General features: G+C 40.8%; 1 protein-coding gene across 9 annotated transcripts in view; it reads right to left on the bottom strand.

Moving 5' to 3' along the window:
- USP48 (ubiquitin specific peptidase 48) overlaps positions 1-23525 on the bottom strand; it is a 91786-nt gene that overhangs the window by 48858 nt on the left and 19403 nt on the right. For 8 of the 9 annotated variants that reach the window (XR_007154524.1, XM_047869299.1, XM_047869298.1 and 5 more), the window contains exons 2-8: positions 15246-15366; positions 14134-14290; positions 10010-10137; positions 9258-9382; positions 8633-8741; positions 5747-5880; positions 4956-5038 (exon numbers count right to left, since the gene is read on the bottom strand). Coding sequence is in view for 8 of the 9 variants with exons in the window: in XM_047869299.1 (XP_047725255.1) it covers positions 4956-5038; positions 5747-5880; positions 8633-8741; positions 9258-9382; positions 10010-10137; positions 14134-14290; positions 15246-15366 (857 nt within the window). In the remaining variant the exon portion in view is untranslated. Of the gene's footprint in view, positions 1-4955; positions 5039-5746; positions 5881-8632; positions 8742-9257; positions 9383-10009; positions 10138-14133; positions 14293-15245; positions 15367-23525 lie in introns of those variants that run through there. The other variant, XM_047869303.1, reaches the window with a different exon arrangement.

Below are 23525 nucleotides of genomic sequence, written 5' to 3'. Positions count from 1 at the left end.
GGATTCGAGGGGAGAAGAAAGAGTGGGGATGAGACATTTTAAGACACGATGGTTGAGGAATTGTTTGATACCTTTTGCAGGGAGGATAAATACACTTAGAATCTAGCCCAACAGGTCACAGTGACACTGCAAAATGCCCAAACCAAAGAAAAACCTCTTAACAATGACAAAAGAGGCCCCAACCCCTCACTGGCAACACAAGCACTGCGACAAGAGGTCTCTCATGTACCGCGTGAACATAACGGCCCACGTTAGGGAAAATAAATGTCACAAGAACAAAATACAATTTTCAGACAATGATATGTGAAAACAATTTGCCATCAACAGACCCTTTCAAAAGGAATTTTATAAGCTCTATTCCATATTAAAAAAAAAAAGCCACTGCAGATGGGAGGTCTCGAATGCAGAAGGGAATGAATGATAAACCAAAGACGGTGGTAAACAAAACACCAACAGTCCTACACACAATAAGGCAGCCTTTGAGTTTTTTAAAAAGCAGAACTAAAATACATACAGAAAACAGGAGCCCCTGGGTGGTTGAGGTGGTTAAGGGTCTGACTCTTGATTTCAGCTCACGTCATGATCTCACATTTCATAAGTTTGAGCCCCACACTGGGTTCCAGGCTAACAATGTGGAGTCTGCTTGGGATTCTCTCTCTCCTGCTCTCTCTGTCCTTTTCCTGTTCATGCTTGCTCTCTCTCTCTCAAAATAAATAAATAAACAAACAAACTTTGAAAAATTACTAAAAAAAAAAACACACATACAAGAAATAAGCAATTTAAGAGAGGATCGACTTCTTAGTGGTTTAAGGTCCTTGTAATGTGTTTTTGGTTTTTGTTATTTTTATTTAAGTAATCCTAAGATCAACTGTTACATTCTTCCAACTGAGCCAGCCAGGCACCCCAAGGTACTTGTACTGATTACAGAGGTAAAGACACTATGTCCAGAGTTAAGTGCACATGTTATTTTCTGTGTTAACTAATGGAAGTAGAGAATAGTGATATCAGTCAGACAGCTCAGGCTTATCTACCTGGTGTGCTGGTCCACACTCCATATTTTAGGGCTTACCTGGACTCCCCCACCTACTGTTCTTTCTACCACACTGCCCTCTCCCATTACTTCATGGTAAAAGTGAACCAGAAAAAGCCTCTCCATCTCCCCAACCTCAGGAAACCATAAAGTAAACCCATTAACCCTGAGGAGAGCAAGAGAAAGAGAACGTGGGGTGGAAGGGAATGTCATGGTGTTAGTCTGGACTTCGTACCAGGTTCTTACAGCTTGGGTGAACAAGGGGACCTCAGCATTGAACTCAGGTTGTGCTGGTACCTAACTAGCAGGGATCCCAGATGCCTGGCAGAAATAAGTAAGGTCTCACTGGAGGATGTGGTGTCATGCCAGCCCTAAGGGAATCCCCACAGATTTTCCATGTGCAATAACCACCATGCAATCAAAGATAACCGAGTACAAAAGAAACATGACAACAACACAAGAACCTACCGATACCCCCAAAATAAGCCTGCACAACATTCTAAGAGTCAGTCATGGACTATAAAAGTAGGCTATGTTTCAAGAAATGAGAAGCTTTAAAACACATTCAAGTAACGGGGAGCCATAAAACGTGGTACAGATTTGAACCAGAGGAAAGATCAGTACTTAAGGGTAAGTGGGGGGAGATAAGGGTAAGTGGACCGATGCAGTTAAAAGATCCAGATTGGGGGGCGCCTGGGTGGTTCAGTCGGTTGGGCATCTGACTTCGGCTCAGGTCATGATCTTACACTCCTTGAGTTTAAACCCTGCATTGGGCTCTGCCTTGACAGCTCAGAGCCTGGAGCCTGCTTCAGATTCTGTGTCTCCCTCTCTCTCTGCCCCTCCCTCGCTTGCACTGTGTCTCTCTCTCTCTCTCAAAAATAAAAAAAAAACATTAAAAAAAAAATTTTTTTTTTAAAGATCCAGATTGGGATTCTGTTTTTTCGTATAAACTTGCAATTCCCCAAATTAAAAGGGTTGAGACGCAGACAGACACACAGCTATGACAGTGTTTTTCTCCAGCTACCTTCAACCACAGCCCAGATAAAGGAGCCAGGGAGGCAGGCAGTGCAAGATTTCATCATGGGTTGGGTTTCACCTGGCAATATCCCAGGAGGAAAAAGGTAAACTAAAGCCTAATGTTCAGGGGTGCAAACTTACATCGTGAAGCACTAAAGCAAAATAAAAATAAAAAAATAGGGGTGCTTGGGGCGCTCAGTCAGTTAAGCATCTGTCTCATGATCCGGGCACAGGTCATAAGCTCACGGTTCGTGATACTGAGCCCGGCGTCAGGCCAGAGCTCGCTTGGGATTCTCTCTCACTTCCGTGCATGCATGCTCTCTCCCCAAACAAACAAACATTTAAACAATTAAAAATAAAAAAATAAATGAAGCACCATAAAAGCCCGATCAGTGCCTATGATTTGAGGGGAGAGAAGGGGGTGTTACTGGGAGGGGCAACAAAAAAGACTCTAGAGTACTGGGAAGCTTTATCTCTTGGCCTGGATGTTGCTCGTGCAGATGTCCACATTGTGACAATTCTTCAAGCCAAACGTGTATTTTGGACTTTTATGAATGTGTTATATTTTATTCTAAAAAGGTAGGAAAGTCAATAGAGTGACGTGTATGGTGCACACAACAGCAGGACAAGGGAGGGTGTGCCCCTCAGGACGGCTGAGGGAGAAAAGTGGGAGAGATCGCCTCTAATAGGAGTTCCACATAGTATTCCCTAAATTAAATCATCATGCTACACCATACGAGTAGAAGCAGTAACTGTGACTGTGTGACCAAGAGACAACAACACAAAAATTTTCGTATCACGTTACCGTTGTCAGCCTGAATTTATACTTACCAATTCATTACTCTCAACAGCTTCAGGTTCTGGTAGTTGTGGACGGCCAGTGGAATCTGTTCTTTAATGGGCACCTTTATTACTGGACCTCAAGTCTGTCTTTGTGTTTTGCTAACTGTACTAGTTTACTTAAAATGTTTACTTATTTTTGAGAAGAGAGAGTGTGAGCCAGGAGAGGCAGAGAGAGGGGGACAGAGGATCCGAAGCAGGCTCCGCATTGACAGCAGAGAGCCTGACGTAGAGCTCAAACCCACGAACCGTGAGACCATGACCCGAGCCGAAGTTGGTCACTCAACAGACTGAGCCCCCCCAGGTGCCCAGCTAACTGTATTGAAATGTAACTGGTTTCTTTTGAAATTCTATGAATTTTATTCAGCCCCCAGACCCTCAAGGTGGTCTACAGGTATGTTAAAATCTCTAAGAAACATGGCAAAAGTTCAGTTAGAGAGTCAAGGGCTAAAGGTTCAAGGAATGGAGACCCCTTGGTTTACAGATCTCTGCAGATCTGCGGGCCCACTATTTAAGGAAACAAGGGAATTCTCCTCTTAAAAAGACCATCTTTTAGATCTACTTTTTCAGCTTCATATGGATAGGTATGCATAGACACGTATAAATAATACAGGAAAACAAATACTGGTGATATAGTTATAGAATTGCAGGTAGTTTTTATTCTTTATGCCTTCTAAATTTTCCAAATTACCAAGAATGAACCCAACCCTGTGCAATTTTAACAAAAATTAATGTTTTCAGTATTTAGAAGGTTGTGTGTTTGTACAGCAAATAGCACAAGAGCCTGTGAAAGACAAGGTCTATGGCTACAAACTACTGGATTAATTTTACTAGTCTTAGCTAACAATTCTAAAATAAGAAAATAATTTTTATTCTTCTATTTAAATATTAAGAGATTTAGTCAATGCACACACTAAATTTAAATATTTCTACAGAGTTTTTGACACGTCAAGTCTATTTCATAATCATCTTGTGCTCCTTACGGTACAAATTAGACAAATACATAATATATTAGTAACATTAGTAAGAAGAACTATCAAAATCATACAGTGGAGACAAGGAAAGTGCTAATTTTACATCGAAGTTTCTGGACTCAGAGAAACCACCAGGCTATCAGACATCTCTAATTTTAAACAACTACCTGGAACAAAGGAGGCAGGAAGCAAACCACTAACCAAAGTGGACTACAGTTAAGTTACTCATTCAGCCAAATATAAAAGTAACAAAGTCCAGGTGCAAAGTCTGCAGCTGTTTTCTTCCTGCACCAAGGTGCGAATTTCAAACCAGCAACAGTGACAGAGCATCACACGTTTTAAAGTTTAAGTATTTAATACATCATTCCCCAACCTATCCAATTGTTTTTTTCCAAAGGTTTTATTTTATGGCTTGTTTCTATTGTAAGTTGCCTCCAGAAGCTTTTTATGGAAAGAGAAAGAGTTTATGGTATTAATTTCTTTATTAAAAATTTAATGGACAGCAAGATCGATCTGAGAAGTGCAACAGTCCTTCCGGTCAGGTCAGGGCAAGAGGGACAAAAGGGCAAGAAGTCTTCTTCTATCAATAATCACCCTGTATGTAAGGTGAAGACCACCAAAACAAAAGGGTAGGAAACTGTTTGGCATACCATCATAGAACTCATCACTGATATGAATTAGAGCATACATATTGAAATTATGCCACCTAAAGTTTTTGATGAAAAGTTAAAAAAATAAAAAGAAACACGAATGGAGGCAGCTCAGAGAGACTTCACTTTATGAGGAATTACAGATACAGTTCTGACACTAAGGGACCACTTTGTGGGTTCAGGCAGTAAAACACCTTCTCATGTTTTTATTCTTTTGTACACTTAATTATGGAGATCTTGACGAACCATCTAATCTTTGCTGTGTACTTACGGAAAAATGGAAGTAACACATCTCGGCTTGCCTAAAAAGCCTTTGTTCCCAGACAGACGTTAACGTTAGCAAATAAAATTTAGTAATAAACTGCTGTTCTGTATTCATCGCAAGCAGATCACAAGTTACATTCTCTGAGCATTAAAATTATCACTGCTCGGTAAAAATATTACCTTTATGTTCCACATAAGGCTCCATATCCAAAATTTCTGAGAAGCCAATGTAGGTATTCAGCTTTTTCTTATGTCCAGTTTGCCTAACCAAGAGGAAAGCTAATTATATTTATATTTAAAACAATCATAAAACAATGTATAAGCTCTATCACCTATTTTAATAAAAAACGCATTGGTAGGTAGGTGGGCTTCATTTAGCAATCTTGCTCAAAAACCTGTACGATTAGAAGTCAACATAATGCTGTCTTGTAATTGGTGTAAAATAATAGGTTGAAATTATGAATTTAAAGTGGTGATTCTAAACTTATTTCCAGAAGTTTTAATTTAATCACAACAGAGCCACCGAAACTCCCGCACAGAAGTAATGTGCATACGCAAACACTGCCTTTATTTTAATTATAAAATCAAAGATATATTCCCATGGGGGCTGGAGCACTGTTAACTATAAATTTACTCTACTTCTTATACAGAAATACAGGAACAGCAAGATAATTCACTCCTTACCTAAATGTTTGTTTTCCTTTTCTAGTTTTTAATAATTAATAATAGAATAAAAAATAAGGACGCCCTACCTTTCTAGCTTTAACTCATATATGTCTGGCTTACCTAAGAATTTTGTGATCAAACCATGAATTATTTGCAAGTCAAAAGGACAGGCCCCACCTACAGCTTTCACCCCCAAATCTAGAGTTTCAAATTGTAAGCACCGTATTACCTTCTCTGTCTATGGTAAAATCTGTCCCCATCAGTCCACAATGAGCAACCAACACCGCTACTCTGCACATGCTTACCTGTCAAAGACAAAGCGCATCAGCTGTAAGTTCAGGGTGCAGGGAAGGCTGAGGAGTCTGATCTTCCTTGTTGCGTTCTGTTTACTTTGACAGTTTTCACAGAAGTATCGATTGTCTCCTTCTAATTTTTCTTCCTGCTCAGAAATAAGACATATTAGTTAAAAAAAAAAAAAAAAAAAAAGTAGAGGGTGGAAAGGTTTTTTTTAAAAACTGATCAAATCTCTGATGGAAAGCATAATTTCATGTTCATTAACAGTCCCCCCCACCCCAAGCTGTTAAGGTCAAGCTACTACAAGTAACAAAAAAGGACACCTACAATAAAAGGTACTACTTGGCAGGAATATTATTTACTTGCATACAACAATTTAAAATTGATGTGCCTCTTTCCAAGATGTATGATTTTTAAAAAATTTTTTAATGTTCATTTATTTTTGAAAGAGAAAGAAAGAGGGAGGGAGGGGCAGAGAGAAAGGGAGACACAGAATCTGAAGCAGACTCCAGGCACAGAGCTCGATGCAGGGCTCAAACCCAAAAACTGCGAGATCATGACCTGGGCCAAACCCAAGATGCCTAACCCATTGAGCCTCCCAGGTGCCCCCAAGGAAGTAGGTTCTAAGTTAAAAAAAAAAAAAAAATCCTATGTACTTTGACACAACAAAATTAACTTAATAAGAGTGGGAAATGGGTGGGAATTACATATGGGCATCAGAATACACACACACACACACACACACACACACACACACACACACACACACACTTAAAATTACTGAACCACACAGATGACATTAAGCGAAAAGAATAATGCAGGAAATTCAGTGTTCTAGCTAATGCTGGTTTCTTTTTAAATTGTTCCCGCATGTCCTCGTAACTCACTGTCCAGTGCCCCTCCTCAGCATCCTTGGCCAGCTGCACCTACCTCCCTGATCCCCTGTCTGAATGTCCTCATCTCTCTCTCTCAAGCCCTTGTTAATTTTATCCAGCCCCCAATGCCCTCCCCTGAACATACCCCAAAGCAAACTCCCAATTCCTCTCCCAAGCCTAGTCCTCCCACAGCCCTTGTCATAGCGGTTCTGGCAGCTCCATGCTTCCTGGCACTCAGGCCAAGACCTCAGTCATCTTTGACTCCTCTCTTCTCCATATCCAGTCTGCAACTGTAGTAGCTCTACTTTGAAAATACACTGAAAATCCAAACACTATTTCTCACCTCTTCAGCTAACCCTCGGTCAAAGCCACCATCAACTCTTACTGTCTCCCCGGCCCCACCTTCAGCCAATTCTCAAGACAGCACCCAGAGTTAAGGATTCAAACACATCAGGACTCTCCTATGACTAGCACCCCCTGGTGGCATCTCACTGCACTCACAGTAAAAGTCCAAGCCTCTGGCAAAGGCGTATCCTAGGTGATGCTTAGTTATCTCCACAACTTCCAACTTTCTCCCCTTGCTCATCCACTTCAGGCACACTGACCTGCTGTTCCTCAAACCACCGGGCACATTCTACACCTCCTTCTTTCCTACATGGCTCCTTCCTTCACGTTCCATCATTTTATTTAGAACTGCAACCAACCTAGCCTCCTTCCTACCACATTCTCCATCCCTCTTCCCTGATTTATTCTTCACCACAATACCTATTATAGTTGACACACTATATATTATACTTATCCTTATTTTATTGTCCTCCTCTGGTCCCAAAGCCACTACCTTATAAGGCAAAACTCTGTTGTCTCTTTTGCTCACTATGGTTATCCCCAACTGCTGAAAACTGTGTGTGAAAGCAGTAATCGCTCGATCAATATTTAGCTGAATGAATTCAATAAATGAGTGTTTGAAGCAGGCTAACGGTTGTGCTAAAAAGGAGGAAAGGCACAAAAATGTTTTAAGATGTGAAGCTGTATGATTAGCTCATCTACTATGTTAAGCGCTTGTTCCCACTTGGTAACAAAGGATTCCTCTTAGCAGCTTTTTCAACTCTGAGCAAAAGAGAACCACTTCCATTTCCCCACATAAATCAAAACATACAGAAAGGAGAGAGCTACGCAGTGGAGGGATTTAAGAATGACCACAGTGATTTTATTTTATTTTATTTATTTTTTTCAACGTTTATTTATTTTTGGGACAGAGAGAGACAGAGCATGAACGGGGGAGGGGCAGAGAGAGAGGGAGACACAGAATCGGAAACGGGCTCCAGGCTCTGAGCCATCAGCCCAGAGCCTGACGCGGGGCTCGAACCCACGGACCGCGAGATCGTGACCTGGCTGAAGTCGGACGCTTAACCGACTGCGCCACCCAGGCGCCCAGACCACAGTGATTTTAAAAAGAAAACTGTATTCCACACATTGTAGTTCTCATTAAATGAAAGGACAAACTAACCTGGTAGTAACAGAGCTTAGATTCCCTTAAAACACTCTACCACTCTGAAACATACAAGTTTTTACACATAACTTTACGTGTAAAATAACCTGAAAATATCCAAAAATTATTTTAATACACCATCTGCTTTGACACCTTCAAATTTACAAAGTTTCAGGGCAACTGAGTGGCTTGGTTGGTTAAGCATCCGACTTCGGCTCAGGTCACGATCTTGCGGTTTGTGGGTTCGAGCCCTGCCTCGTGTTCCATCTGTACGGAGCGCCTGCTTACGATTCTCTCTCTCCCTCTCCAACACCCCGCCCCCCGCCCTGTGCCTCTCCCCCGCTCAGGCTCTCATATCTCTGAGGATAGATAAACTTAAAAAAATGGAAATAAAAATTCATAAAGTTTCTTCTGGATTATGACATAAACAGACACTTCATATGTGGAAAAGTCTGAAGTAATGAATTTAGCCATTAAGTTTTTAAAAATTCAGAATAATATTTAACTGTTAATGAGCAGAAACAACTATATACCTTCAAAAATTCCGAGATACAATCTGTTAACTGTTTATGGCCTTGGATATTTAACTCCAGTTCATAAAACTTTGATAAAAGCTTAGACTCTCTGCCACACTGGTTGCAACTATAATAAAACAGAGTGAAAGTTAAGATCAGAGTTGGAAAACAATAAAGTTCCATTGTATTACATTCTAGAACCATGGAGAGAAGCATTTACCACCTTATTACCTTGGTTCTCTTTCACAGAAATTATTTACACTGTATGTTAAAAATAAAAACAGAAAGTGATCGGTGAAGCATGTATTTTACGCTTAGTAAATTTTCAGAGGCATTTTGCATTTACTCTTAAGAGTTCTCCACTCTTAAGAGTGGCTCCAATCTTACTCTTTCAACTCACACCACAGCCACAAAGTCCGTGGCAAGAGCTCGACCACACGTAGGTCTCAACACCTGAATGAGTCCAACTGCATTTACCAAGTCAGTTGCTTTCATGTTCCCCCTGGAAATCTATTACTAGAAATATTTCAGGTCCCGCGATAACCCACGAAGGCTATAACTTGGAACTTAACTGAAAATCACATCACATACGAGCAACTGTCTTAGAATAAAATGTACCCTGGGAAAGATGAAACACACTTACACAGTTACATAAGCATATTCTCCACAGAATTGCTGCTGGACAATGTTCCGCACATCTGGATTCTTTTGTTTAGACAAAGTATCTTCCAAAAGAGACATAAATAGCTTTGAAAATTCTTGGGCATCCTACAACACAAGTTTGGGTTAATTTAAAAAATAAAAACAAAGAAAAAAGAAAAAGAAACAGAAAATGAAAACGAAAGAAAAATCATTATCTTGATTTTTAATTTCTGATACAAACAGCAACAAGTGAAATGTTCCAGAAACTACCTCTATTTTTGAAGTTAGCATTTTCAACTAAGGACTAGAGCTATGTTGATTCAATTTGTACCCATGCATGAATTTTCAGAAATGAGATCAAGGAAAATGTGTAATATGCAGGACAGCTAATAAATGCTGAAATTCCAAATAGGAAAAAAAAAAAAAAAAAACAAAACAACTTAATTTCTAAAAAGGATTTCACTTCATTTCCCCCTACAAACATTCTAAAGAACACCTGGGTACCTTTTCATATTAAAAAAAATTTTAAGGTTCTTTGTTATTTTCTGGGAGTGGGATTGGGGAACTTGTTAGGAAGCAGTCTTTTTCTTCCCACCTTCCATCTTACTCAATGGTTGAAAATTTTGGATTAATATATATTTATTATAAAAGAAAATTTATTTTTGCCATTCTTCTAAAAAAAACCAACATAAATAAAAAATAAAAAGATATCATATTCTTTCACTTAATAAAAAAACATTTAAAGGTCCTTACCTGCTGTTGTCCTGTGTCCAAGCCCAAGGCTTTAACAAATCCCGATGGATCGATGTATCGCCTGTTACTGTTTTGCAACAAGGCAAACAAGTACTGGAGATGCTCACAAATTGTCTGAGGTTCATAATCTATTAAAAAAACATGTCTGTCTTTTAAAAACTACTCCTTTCCTTTTTTAAAATATGTACTTCTTCACATGAGAATGTGATTAAACACCCTTATATCCAAAGTATATTAGTGTTTTATTACAGTTCTACAACTTTAACAGAAACAATTGTTCTGGAAGTAATGAGGTAGCCACAGCTATCCATATACAGCCCCCAAAGGCAAGGATTGTATGTGCATTATGACAACAGCATTCATGACTATAGTTTTCCAAACTGTCAAATCACACTGAAACGTTCATTCCAGTAATAAAAACCATGGACTATACTCACCATTCGCATAAGATGGCCAAACACTTTACTGTAATCTCATTAATGTTTATTTACCATAGGTAAAGCAAGTGACAAGAGGGGGGTGGGGAGGAGCAGAGAGAGAGACACACACACAGAATCCAAAGCAGGGTCGAGGCTCCAGGCTCTGAACTGTTGGTACAGAGCCAGACATGGGGCTTGAACCCACGGAACTGTGAGATCACGAACTGAGAAGTTGGATGCTGCGTAGAAGTCGGACTGACACTCAAGCACCCCTAGAGTTGCTAGGTTTTTTTTATTTTTAAAATTTTTTTTTTCAACGTTTATTTATTTTTGGGGCAGAGAGAGACAGAGCATGAACGGGGGAGGGGCAGAGAGAGAGGGAGACACAGAATCGGAAACAGGCTCCAGGCTCTGAGCCATCAGCCCAGAGCCTGACACGGGGCTCGAACTCACAGACCGCGAGATCGTGACCTGGCTGAAGTCGGACGCTTAACCAACTGCGCCACCCAGGCGCCCCTAGAGTTGCTAGTTTTAATGAATCTGGGGAAGGTATGTAAATAGGACACAAGAGCCCAGAAAGACGTGAGTATGATCTTGGGTGCCAGTCGCCACCCTTCTTTGCCTCCTCTGTGATGAGCCTGGCAAACAACTCTCCTTCACCAGCCTGCACAAGGTCTTGTCAGCAGAAGGTACTGGAGGGTTCAGTTGCCCCTGACCCACCTGTGGCTCAGTTGGTTAAGCATCCGACCAGCCTCCTGCAGCCAAACCAGCACCAAATGGCTTCCAACAGCTTCCCCCGGTGTCTCCTCTGGTGTGTCGCAGGGGGCTGCCTCTAGTGAGGGACTTCCTCTTGAACAACCCCTTGGGCACCCTCTCAGGTGACTTAGCAGGGGTTTCTGAGGCCCAGGACCTCCCTGTGGTCAGTTTCAAGCAGGGGTTCCCACTGAAGCAGCAGCTCAGCACCTTCTCAGGCACCTAGTGAGTGTGCACAGGGAGTTGTCCAGAGGTCCAGATTTCGGACCTGAGCAGTGGGGGGTGAGACCCTCCCTAGGTGTTCTCTTTTGCCCTGGGAGTAGTGGCTGCTCTGTGTATCTGCTATTCTTATATTTTTTAAGTCCTCTTTAATTCTTACCAACCAATTCCCCCATTACTCTAATTTCCTGTTACTAATTCCCTATTCTTGGGGTGCATTTCATAACATATAGAATTGTCAAATCACTACACTGCACACCTGAAACTAAAATGTCAACTATTAAAAAATCCCTTCCAAAAAACCCTTCCAGTAAAATGTTTTGAAAATTAAAAAATTAAGTCTATCTTGTATAATAATAATAATTCGGGGTGCCCGGCTGGCTCAGTCAGTAGACTGTGCAACTCTTGATCTTGGGGTTCAAGCCCCACGTTGGGTGCAGAGATTACATAAAATAAAAATCATAAAAATTATATATATAACAATAATTCCTTATTCTTTCCCTATTCAAATTATTGTGTACTTTCTTTTATTTTAAACTCTGAATAATTTATCTCTTTACTACCACTTGTGACTCTCGGGAAGTCAATGTTTCATTTGTAAAACAAAGATAAAAATCTCACTTCCGGGGGGTGCCTGGAGTGCAAATGCTTTGAAGGCTGTTAAAAGTTGTGTGTATACTCCAACTCTCCTATTTTATAGGTTAGGTACTCCATCTGTATAACTCCATAAATAACTCATACTCTGCTGGCTTTCTTATCTGTAAAATGAGGGAAAGGCTGAGTTGGTAGCAGAACCCAGATCCCATCATTTCCAAAGTAAAGCCTTTGCACTCCACTGCACTGTATCAGCTAGGATAGTACCACAAATGTACACTCTTATCAGAAAACAAGGTCAGGGAAGACTTTGGTGAAATAAAAATTCCTGTGCTTAGAAATTTAAAAAAAAAAATTTTTTTTTTTTTTTGAAGATACACATTGAAGCCACATTAAAGGCCATGACACATCATTTTATAAAACAGAAATTTAGTTTTCATTTGTCATTTAACTGACCTCTCACTGGTAAATTTATATTTCGGCAAACTAATGCTATCAAAAAGGATCCATTTAACATTACTCATCCTTTGCATACATTCCTATTTTTTTTTAATTTATTTATTTTGAGAGAGAAGAGCACACACACACAACACGGGGGGGGGGGGGGGGGGGGGGGGCGGGCAGAAAAATAGGAAGAGAGAGAGAATCCTAAGCAGGGTCTGTGTGCTGTCAGAACAGAGCAGAGGCAGGGCTCAATCTAATGAACCATAAGATCATGACCTGAGCAAAAATCAAGAGTTGGACGCTTAACTGACTAAGCCACCCAGATGTCCCATACATTATTAAACACTCAATATCCTGGGGTGCATGGTGGCTCAGTTGGTTAAGCATCTGACTTCGGCTCAGGTCATGATCTCATGGTTTGTTGGTTTGAGCCCTGCATCAGGCTCTGGGCTGACAGCTCCGAGTCTGGAGCTTGCTTCAGATTTTCTGTCTCCCTCTCTCTCTGCCCCTCCCCCAACTCATGATATCTCTCTCTCTCTCAAAAATAAACTTAAAAAAAATAAAAAATAAAATAAAACACCCAGTATACTATTAATCTAGATTTAAATATTCAGAACTATGAAAATAAAGCTTTGGAGAAATAATCCTAAGAGTTTTAAGCACTATGTTTTGGGGCAGAGGGTTGTTTTAAGTAGGCTCCATGCCCAACATGGGGGTCGAACTCGTGAAGGACCCCAAGATCAAGAGCCTCATGGTCTATGGACTGGGCCAGCCAGGCACCCCTTAAGCACTGTGTTTTGAAGCACAAATTACAATTAACAAAGATCGAGACTCTAAAGTGTTACTGTTATCTGACGGGGCTGTCAGAAGTGGTGGGGCTTATAAATCCTATTTTTTCTCTCTCAGAGCCAAAGACATGAGCCATGTGCCCAACCAAGAGCATCCAAAACACGGCACAGGATGTAGATGGGAGCAAAAGTCAAAGTTCCCAACTTGGAGCTCCCAGACCTATGTGATTTTCTTCCATCCCCCAGCTTTGAGAAAGAGAAAAATCTGATTTGTTCCATGAAAAGTTCCCTCTCAAAAAGAATAATCTCTAATAGAAAGTCATATCAATCAAGAATAATAATCGACATGCTATTCATGAAATAAAATAATTCCAGTAGAAACTGTTTGAAACTGATCCTGTGTAAAACACAAAACTGATTCTAAATTTCCAATGTGAGTAGTTGCTAATGGTAATTCATTTTGCCAAGGTTAGTGAATTTAACGGTAATCTTAGGGGTATCATCTAAGTCAGCCTATCTGGGAATCAGGACAAAAGACTGTGGTCACAATGAAATATTAAATCTCTCAAACTAAAGAGAGTAATCTTGTCTGCTTTACTGACTGATTTCCATCAATCACTAAAAATTAATGAACTACAATCACAGTGTATTACCTAGAGCAATTATTGATGTAAGCTATATAATAACAATCAAATGTATTTCCTTCACTTGGATGTGAACAATTTCAGTGCACCATTAACAAATTTACAGGAAAAGTGAAAACTATTTTGAATCCTGACAATGTTTATGGACATACCACCACGCCCGGCACATACGGAGCACTAAGAAGTTAGTTCCCTGCATTTGGAAGGTTTTCTGGCTGGCAATATGCTGCGAAGTGAGCCCTCCCCACATGCGCCCCACTAACCTTTCTCCTCTTGGATACTATCGCCCATCACGTAGTCGCTACAGGTACTTGGACATAAGTATAGTGCCTGCCGAAGCTCCAAGTTGAGAAACCACACTTGAAGAAACGTGTTGACGTAACAAGTAGCTCCAAGGTTAGTGAGGCCCACAAATGAGTTCTACAAAAATGCAAAATTCATAATCATAGAGTCAATTTCCCTTCACACACACAAAAATGATAAGAGGAACTATTTAATTTCAGATTAAAAATTTGCTAAAACTACCCAGGTCAACATGGTATAACCACCACAAGGCTCTCTTGGCCAGGGCGAGGACATAATTTCATGGAAGACGCATCTGGGGTGGCTACTGGAGTGGAAAAGACTTAGGACAGCTCATCTCCAGTCTTCTGGTCTTCTTTGGCCCCTTCAATCTAAAATTAAAGTGGTGGGCTCAAGGACAGGTCTGTTCTGAACACGTGTACATAGGCTGTTCATTTGCTCTATTCCTAAACTGTCAACATTTAGGAGTAAAACGTTTAGGAAGTTAAACTTCCAGAAATCCCATAGATCTGGGAGAAGTGGAACAAGGAGAGTTGATTACAACTTCTTCTAAGACTGAGAATTCCTGAACTTAGGAAGATTCATTCTTAACAAAGTATCCATACAGCTGACTATTTTGTGAACGCCGGGCTTTAGGGTTTAGAAAACATTAATGGGTATTTTTAAAAAAGTAAAACTATCTGCTACACGTGTAATATCTAACACAATGAACCCAAGAAAAGCGAGGTAGAATCATTATGTGAGTTTGTTCCCTGGATTTACCACTTCCTTTAAAGAGGCTTAAAAATGAGTTTGAAATGAAATATACAATATTAAAGCAAACACAGAATCAGCATTTAAACTAAAACTATCATTTAAGACTTGCTGGATTACATGGCCACCTGTTTTAAAGTATCACTACCAATAAGAACTGTTGCAATTCAAGCAGTTATAGGGTTTTAAGTTCCATTACATCTTAAAGCTGCACAGGCTCCCACAAAGTCCATTATAGTTTCAGATCATAGATGCAAAACAAAACAACAAAAACCCAGAGGGATACCACATAGCAATAACTTAAAAAATGATGGCTTACCTTTTTTCTCCTCTCACAGTTGGGATCATCAATGTTATGGAAACTATTTTCATCTATTTCTCCTAACCAAATATGCTCACCAATCCCAACCAAGCAATTCGGATTTCCTTTGCAGTTTCGTCTGACAGAAAAAAAAAAAAATAAATAAATAAATATATTATTTTTAATTAAGAAATGTCACAGCTCCATATTACACATGCAGATTAAAACTATAATGCTATAGAGTATTTTATCATATCTCTCCTCTATAAAAATTAGGAAAACTTAGAAGGTATAAACCCCACACTCAATTTGTAAGGCTGAAACACAACTCCTTTACTGCTGAGAAATACAAACTGGTAGTAGGACTTTGAGGGAGAGGAATTTTGCAATCTGACAAAACTATACATATAGCTACCTTTTGACCTAGTCATTCATTTCTAAGAATTCACCCTGAAGATACAGCCCCAACAGTGCAAGAAAACCCAGCACAAACACCACCTCAGGTATTCATTATAGCACTGTTTGTGAAATACTGGGAACCCAAATGGCCAAACGTAGGGGATACTGTACATCTGCACAATGGAGTACTATTCAACTGTAAAATGAAAAACACATAACAAACCTCTGTGAACGGATGTGGAGTAATTTCCAGGATATATTAGCGAGTAAAGAAAGCAGTGTGCAAAACAGTACCTATATAATTCACTTTCTTGTGTAAGAAAGATAGGGAAATAAGAAAATATACATGTATCTATTTGAACAAAAAAATACAAAAAGGATAAACCAGAGACTAATAAAAGTGGTTAGCTACTGAATATGAGTGGGTTTAGGGTAAACAAAAATGGCGGGGTATGTGACACTTTTCTGAACATACTGTTCTATAATACACTGCTGAACTGGGGGGCTGTGTGTGGGTTACACACAGAAATCAGTAAGCATGGGGAGAACCCTAAATCTCACATAAACACATTCCAACTAAATAACATCCACAATGAAGGGAAGGGGGAACTAACCCAAGTAATTTGAATAAGGTCATTCATTAGCAAGCTCATTTAGTGGTGTCTTCAGGCTAAAAAGGAACAAATACCAAATCTTAATGACTTCCTTTTCACAGAGACGTTAACAATTCTAAAACTACTTTCCAAAACTACTTTCCGTATATTCTCTATTTGAATAAATAAGTAAATATACTGGGGCTAAAGGAAACCAAGTTTTGGAAAGTTACAAGTAAGAAAAGGGAGGAAGAATAAAGTGAACCCCGCCGTACTGGATCAGGAATAATAAGTGTAAACTTGGGGAAGATTAAGGTTGCCAGATAAACTACAGAACAGTAGTTATTTGAATTTCAGATAAATGACATGTTTAAGTTAAAAAACATTTGTTGTCTTATCTGAAATGTAATTGGGCAGGCCAACAACATGGCCTTTTGTCAGCTGAGGGTGTAGAAGCAATAATGTGAGACTCCTAGCAACCAGGTCTTGATTTCTAAGTCTTCCCCACGACTCCTTGCAGAAATGACTGATTCCAAGTCTGGACAGAGAGTACAAGAGGAACGTGGAACATCTTGCTGTGACCCAGAAGTAGGGATGTACTAAAAGAATGATGGAGGAGAGGGGTGCCCTGGTTGAGGTCATAATCTCATGGTTCATGAGATTGAGCCCCACGTCTGAGCTCTGCGCTGACAGCACAGAGCCTGCTTAGGATTCTCTCTCCCTCTTTCTCTGCCCCTCTCCCCTGGTTTACACATGTGTGCATGCAGTCTCTCTCAAAATAAATAAACTTAAAAAAGTAGAGTCTATCCTTGTCCTCACTGCCGCCCCCCCCCCCCCTTGGGCAATCTTGTACTCTTCAACCTGGTCCAAAGTTGGGTCCTTGCTGCAGCCTGAAAATTAGATGAAATAGGGTTGAACTTTGAAAAAACTTTCAAAACAGATGTGAGAAGTTGAAAGCAACTTGCATTATTTGGCCCTAGAGTGTTGGCATTGTTTTTTTTGTTTGTACACATCTTCTTAAATTAATTGCTGGCTAGGTATTACTGACAAAGCGTTCAATCAGCTAGAACACCATCACCATAGATGAGCTGAAGCAGTGATGAAGCACCAGCCCCAGGCAGAACCTATGGCTTATGGGCCCCTAGGGCCACACCTGCAGGTAAGAACTCAAAAAGCCAATGGCAGCGCTTTGCAGTAATAAAAGCAGTTAAGTTAACAGATAATAAAGAATTCCAAATAGGGGCTACGCATTTCTCCATGAACCCAGTCTTGTGGGGGCTTTTCTGGGTTTGTTTGTTGTCTTGTTTGGAGAAGTGGAGAATCTACTTAAAAAGCATAAATGGTAAAACCATTTCTAATTACAAGCGATTACTCCCAAGCCACCCTAAGCAGCACAACAGAATACCAATATCAGAGGCTAGAATGCCTACAGATGAAATCTCTCCATTCAGTCTCCAATGCCCTGGAAGTTCATTTTATCCACGGGAAGAGTAGGCCACGGGTGTCACGTAGCATTTATCATCACATGTGTACCAATTTTCTTATAGCAGAAAAATATTTTTGCATACCTGTGTCTATCAAAGTGTAAAAAGAGATCAAGTAGGCTGAGTGTCTCAAGATAGGAGACAGGCACACATGTCTTCCAGGAAAGACTGGTTTACTACTGTGTAAACACCCTAGCCAGTTTGACCCATTTATATTACTTACTTGGCCCTAGAAAGCAGGATTTGCTAAAGCTGGCTTAGAAATAAAGAACCTTTTCAAGGTCACAAGTAGCCCTGATTTAGTCAGGGTGATGCCACTCACCTTCTCTGAATATAAACTTCTATAAACCTTATAACTAACTTCAGAAATCCTTCCTTCTGTCTCCAGGGTGATCAGAGAACCAAATCACAAAAACCCAGCATGAGAAAACAGTCAACCTGGTTCTTTCCTACTCTCCCATCTCATTTACTTCTACATCAGCTGGCTTAAGAATAGGTTTGTGGGGCCACCTGGCTGGCTCAGTTGGTACAGCATGAGACTCCTGACCTCAGGGTCATGAGTTCATGCCCCAGGTTGGGTCTAGAGATTAAAGAGATTACTTTTGTTTGTATGGCTGATATCTATTACTGTATAACTGCATGTGCCAAGTTTCTTCATCTACCGCTGCCCTATAAGGCCTTTTTTTCTGAGAACAAACTGTTCCTTGGGTCTTGTAGTTCTAGTGAAAGGACCTCAATGATCACCATTTTGACCTTGAACTTTCTAAGTGATTAAATTCTTCTTTCCAGCTTATCTCTGAACTCAGACAAAAGGTCCCCTGACGTGAGCCATTCCCCCACCCACCCCAAGCAATAAGAACGGCCCAGAGCCAGCAAAACCCCACCCAGGACAATGACCTTCACTGCTTCCCTGCAAGTACCCACCAGCCTTTGCCTCACATTTTCCTTACATAAACCTGGAAGTATTTTTGGCACTTGGGAGACAGTCTTGGGAGATGCCAGTCCAGGGTGTCAACAGAAATAAATTCCTTTCTTGTTTTACCACCACTCGCGTCTCTGCCTTTGGAGTTTGTCAGTGAGCTGGCAAACCTGGTCCGTGTGGGACCCCGGGAGCTAGAGGCTCAGGCACCCCGGCTACACTAGCAAGAGCTGCTGAGATGCAGCTCCAATCCATCACTGAAACACAAAAATCCCACAAGATGTTTCAAATGGAAAAGTGAGGAACAGGGGGAGAAACATTCGTCCCTCTGAGGTAGCAAGAGACTTCTGGATGGCACGGGACCTGGAAAGCTTGGCTGCCTAGGAAGGAACCAACATGCTGATTTGTCTGAGAAGCAGAAACAGGTGGTTCATGAAAAGGCTCCCTGCCTTATCTGTGATTTGTCCAAATTTCCCTGAATTAACAGACAGACGCCCTCGCTAGTCATTTTCCTTCTGGCTAGCTAGCTTCAAGGTTCTTTCACCTGTGTCTAGGAGTGCTAACAAATATGAACTAACTAAATAAAGCTATTCCTGTTATTACCATTCTAAAAGCCACTTCAGTCTCTGATAGACCTGATTCTTAAAAACGGGTTGCCTCTCTTTCTCTAAACTTTCTTATAAAGCTAGTTAACAAACACAGGAGAAGATACTCAAATCCAGAGAAATGCAAACTTAAAACAGCCATGAAAGATGTCTTCTCTTACCCAATTAGCAAAAATTTCCCAACGATGAACCAGTATCAAGCGCAAGCCGCTGTGCAATGGGAGCTCAAACACAACTCTTTTGGGAAAACTTGAGAAAATGTCTCAAATATTAAATGACACCAACATTTTGTTTCAAGAAGTCTACCCCTGTGCACAGGTCCACAGAATATGCAACAACACTGTGACAACGAAACATAACGGTGAATCCCAATAGCTACTTTCTCCAGAACCGTGTGACAGAAAGACACCAAGTGGCTGAAGTGGTAGACGGGGGATAGGTTCCAAAACGTTTGGTTTGACTCGCTAAGCAGCTGTGACATGACTTGCTGTGATTTTAAGCCAGCAGAACACCTCGGCAGCAATCCTAATGGAGGATCAAGTCCTAAACCAGTTTAGTGGCAACAGGAACGCAGGAAAGCTGAATTCAAGTTTATCGATGCGAGGGAATCAACAGGACTTAGGGACCACGTAGACAGCGAGGGTAAGAAGGGAACAGAGATGTCTGCAGTGCCCAAAACTGTGAAGAAGGAAATCAATTTTCCGCAGATCAAAACCTGCTCAGCTGCAGAGTGAAAAAACAATAGGCTACATGTCTAGTTCCTTCGATACTGGCCACAGGTAAGAGATGAAGTTTCAGCTGTTCCGACAGATCTCCAAGGATCTGCCTTTTAAGAGTATCTTCCAACGCAACGAACAAAAATTTATAGCCAATGATTTCATAGTTGCTATATACTTGGAAGAAAATTCACTGCTTGAATGGGAAACGGGGTGGAGCTCTCAGTCCCTGTGAATGGTCATTAAAAGGATTACTGCTTTGTTTTTCTCATCATCTTTGCTTTTTAGCTCTTAGGACATCATGTCAGAGATGGCCCAGGCATAAGTCAATGAAGGAAGGACAGCATGCCAACTTTCCTGCTCCTGGTGAAAATCTGACTACACTGAAGCTTTGCCTAATGCAGCCTTTTTCTGAAAAGCAACTTGACTATATGTATTTATATATATAGTGTTTATATATATATATATGTGTGTTTATATATATGTGTGTTTATATATATGTGTGTTTATATATGTATGTATATATATGTACATATGTGTATATGTACGTATATATGTGTGTTTATATATATATATATATATATATATATATATATATATATATAAAATTATAAAGACTTACTGGTACTTTGACTCAGAACCACCAGATCGTATCCTAAGCACACACAGATGTCAACAAATACTTTCAAAGATTATCATCACTACTTAGCAACAAGCTACCTGCCCAACCACAGGAAAACCAGAGTTGCTTATATCAGAAAACTGTTTAGAAACAAGCTACTGGCCCAACCACAGGGATGATGTTGAACTGTGGTAGTGACATGGAGTATTATGCAGCCATTAAAACTCTTTTCAAGCAATACTTTAATGACATGTGACCATGCTCAAACAGAATTCTAAATAAACAGGATACAAAGTTATCCATTATGACGCTAATTTTTCTCTGTATTTATTTACTTTTGAGAAAGAGAGAGAGAAAGAGTAAGCAGGGGAGGGGCAGAGAGAGAGAGGGAGACAGGAATCCCAAGCAGGCTCCTTCCTTGCCATCAGCACAGAGCCCAATGCAGGGATCAAATTCACAAACCATGAGATCATAACCTGAGCAGAAATCAAGAGCTGGACGCTTAACTGACTAAACCACCTAGATGCCCCATTATGACTCTAATTTTTCTAATGGGGAGGGCGTGATGTTCCTTATATATTTTTCACAAAAGAAAGCTTTTGAAAAGAGAAGAAATCACAAGGAAAATAAGAAAATACTTTGAACTGAATAAAGCATACCAGAAGTTGAGATGGAACTAAATTAAGTGCTTAGAGGGGAATTTATAGCATTAAATGTTCATATATATATGCTTATACACACACACACACACACACACACATATAAAAAGCCTCAGGGTGCCTACTATCAACACTGCTATCAATCAATACATGTCCACTAGACAGATCACAACACGCACATAACAGTAAACAGTTATCATTTTGTGTAACCCAAACCTAGCATCTTATAAAAGCAACTAGACTTCAAAGGTGACACTTTCTGTCACACAGAGATGCCCAGATAATTACAGGACCTGAGGATACTGAAAGGAATGACAAGGTCCTAGGCATCAAAGACGGGCTCGCAGCACATGAGGTGACTGGCAAGTAAAAGGATAACTCCAGAGACATTAATGCAGTGGTGGCATGAAGCACGGACTCTGGACTCCACAGCAGAGATCTCACAGGAAGGGAGGCACAGTGCTGTGGAGGTGAGAGTCTCCAAGGGTGCTCAGGAACTCACTCCATGGGGGAGGGAAAACTCCAGAGCATTCCAGGCAGAGGGGAGCAAATGGAGACGGAAGGCTGGAGAATCAAGCAGGAGGAAATCAATGCAGCCCGCCCAGCTCCACCAAGCTACAGAGGGGAGGAGGCCTTCCAGCTCAGTACAGCTGGAGGCTTTGCAGGGAAGTCAGGGGCCACATCAGCTCACAGAACAGATAAGAGCTTGGACTTCATCCAAGAAGCAGCAGCAACAACAACAACAACAACAACAACAACAACAACAACAACAACAACAAGCCAGCATAAGCTATTTCAAAGAAAAATAATCAGATTTGCACTTTAGAAAGAGCCTCTAATTGTGCTTCTCTACCAGAGTGCCTTATAAGAATCACCTGAAGATTCCACAAGTTTTGCTTTTTCAATAAATGCCATTCTTATAAAGCTCCTCCTGCTTCTTAATAAGACAAGTTTTAAGCCTCTAAGGGTTTTTTTTTTTTTTTTTTAAATTTTTTTTTTTCAACGTTTATTTATTTTGGGGACAGAGAGAGACAGAGCATGAACGGGGGAGGGGCAGAGAGAGAGGGAGACACAGAATCGGAAACAGGCTCCAGGCTCTGAGCCATCAGCCCAGAGCCCGACGCGGGGCTCGAACTCACGGGCCGCGAGATCGTGACCTGGCTGAAGTCGGACGCCTAACCGACTGCGCCACCCAGGCGCCCCAGGGGTTTTTTTTTTTTAATGGGAGATTTTTCAAAGAATAAATCCTGGCTCTTCTTGTTTGTGTGTGTGTTGGGGGGGGGGGAGGGGAACGACAGTGAAATTTACAAGGGATGCTGTTAGAAGAGACAAGAAACGAGGATCAGAAGATGCCGGCACAGGGAGAAGATGCCGCTGGCACCAAGTTCAAATCAACAGCACTTACTAATTATCACTTTTGTGGTGAGTGAGGGGGAAAAAGGAGTCAGGTTTTTATGTATGTGGTTCCATTTAAAATATTTTTTTGGTGCACCTGGGTGGCTCAGTCAGCTAAGCATCACCTTCCGCTCAGGTCATGATCTCACAGTTCAGGAGTTCAAAGTTCAAGTGGTGAGTTCGAGCCCCTGAGTTGGGCTCTCTGCTGTCAGCCCAGAGCCAGCTTCAGATCCTCTGTCCCCCTCTTTCTCTCTCTGCCCCTCCCCCGCTTGCGCTCTCTCAACAATACATAAAACATTTTTTTTAAAAAATGTTTTTTAAAGGGTGGAAATGACATTTTAAAAAATGTTATTTAAAGGATGGAAATCACAAAAAAATAGATGCCTTGAAAATACATCTAGAAATTCATAAAATGTTCATTCATCTAACAACCTGATTTCATCTGAAATTCTGCATTCTGCCCAAAAGGATCCAAAAGAACATCAGCACGTAGCCTTTGGGACAGATGAGGCATCAGGATCCTGGCTAACCATGTTTCACAATGTGCAGTTACCATTCTGAGGCAGGGTGACTGGCCCTACAGCAGCCTTCTTCTTTGAGGGGATTCCAAGGTTGGATCTTTTCATCCACCTTCTAAGACTCAACCTGCTAGGAAACATTGGCAGTGTTAAAATAAGCACGCCCATCTAAAGTTTTCCATTTCTCAGGTCAGGTTAAAAAAAAAATCCCCAAAGCAAATTAACTATTAAAATAATGTCAGGGGCACCTGGGTGGCTCTCGGTTGAGTGTCCGACTTCAGGTCAGGATCTCACAGTTCATGGGTTTGAGCCCTGCAACAGGCTCTGTGCTGACAGCTCAGAGCCTGGAGCCTGTTTCAGATTCTGTGTCTGTCTCCCTCCCTCCCTC

This window comes from Prionailurus viverrinus, chromosome C1, assembly GCF_022837055.1.
Source record: "Prionailurus viverrinus isolate Anna chromosome C1, UM_Priviv_1.0, whole genome shotgun sequence".
NCBI lineage: Eukaryota > Metazoa > Chordata > Mammalia > Carnivora > Felidae > Prionailurus > Prionailurus viverrinus.
The sequence above is the reverse complement of the archived record's forward strand: the minus strand, read 5'-3'. Positions and strand labels throughout refer to the sequence as shown.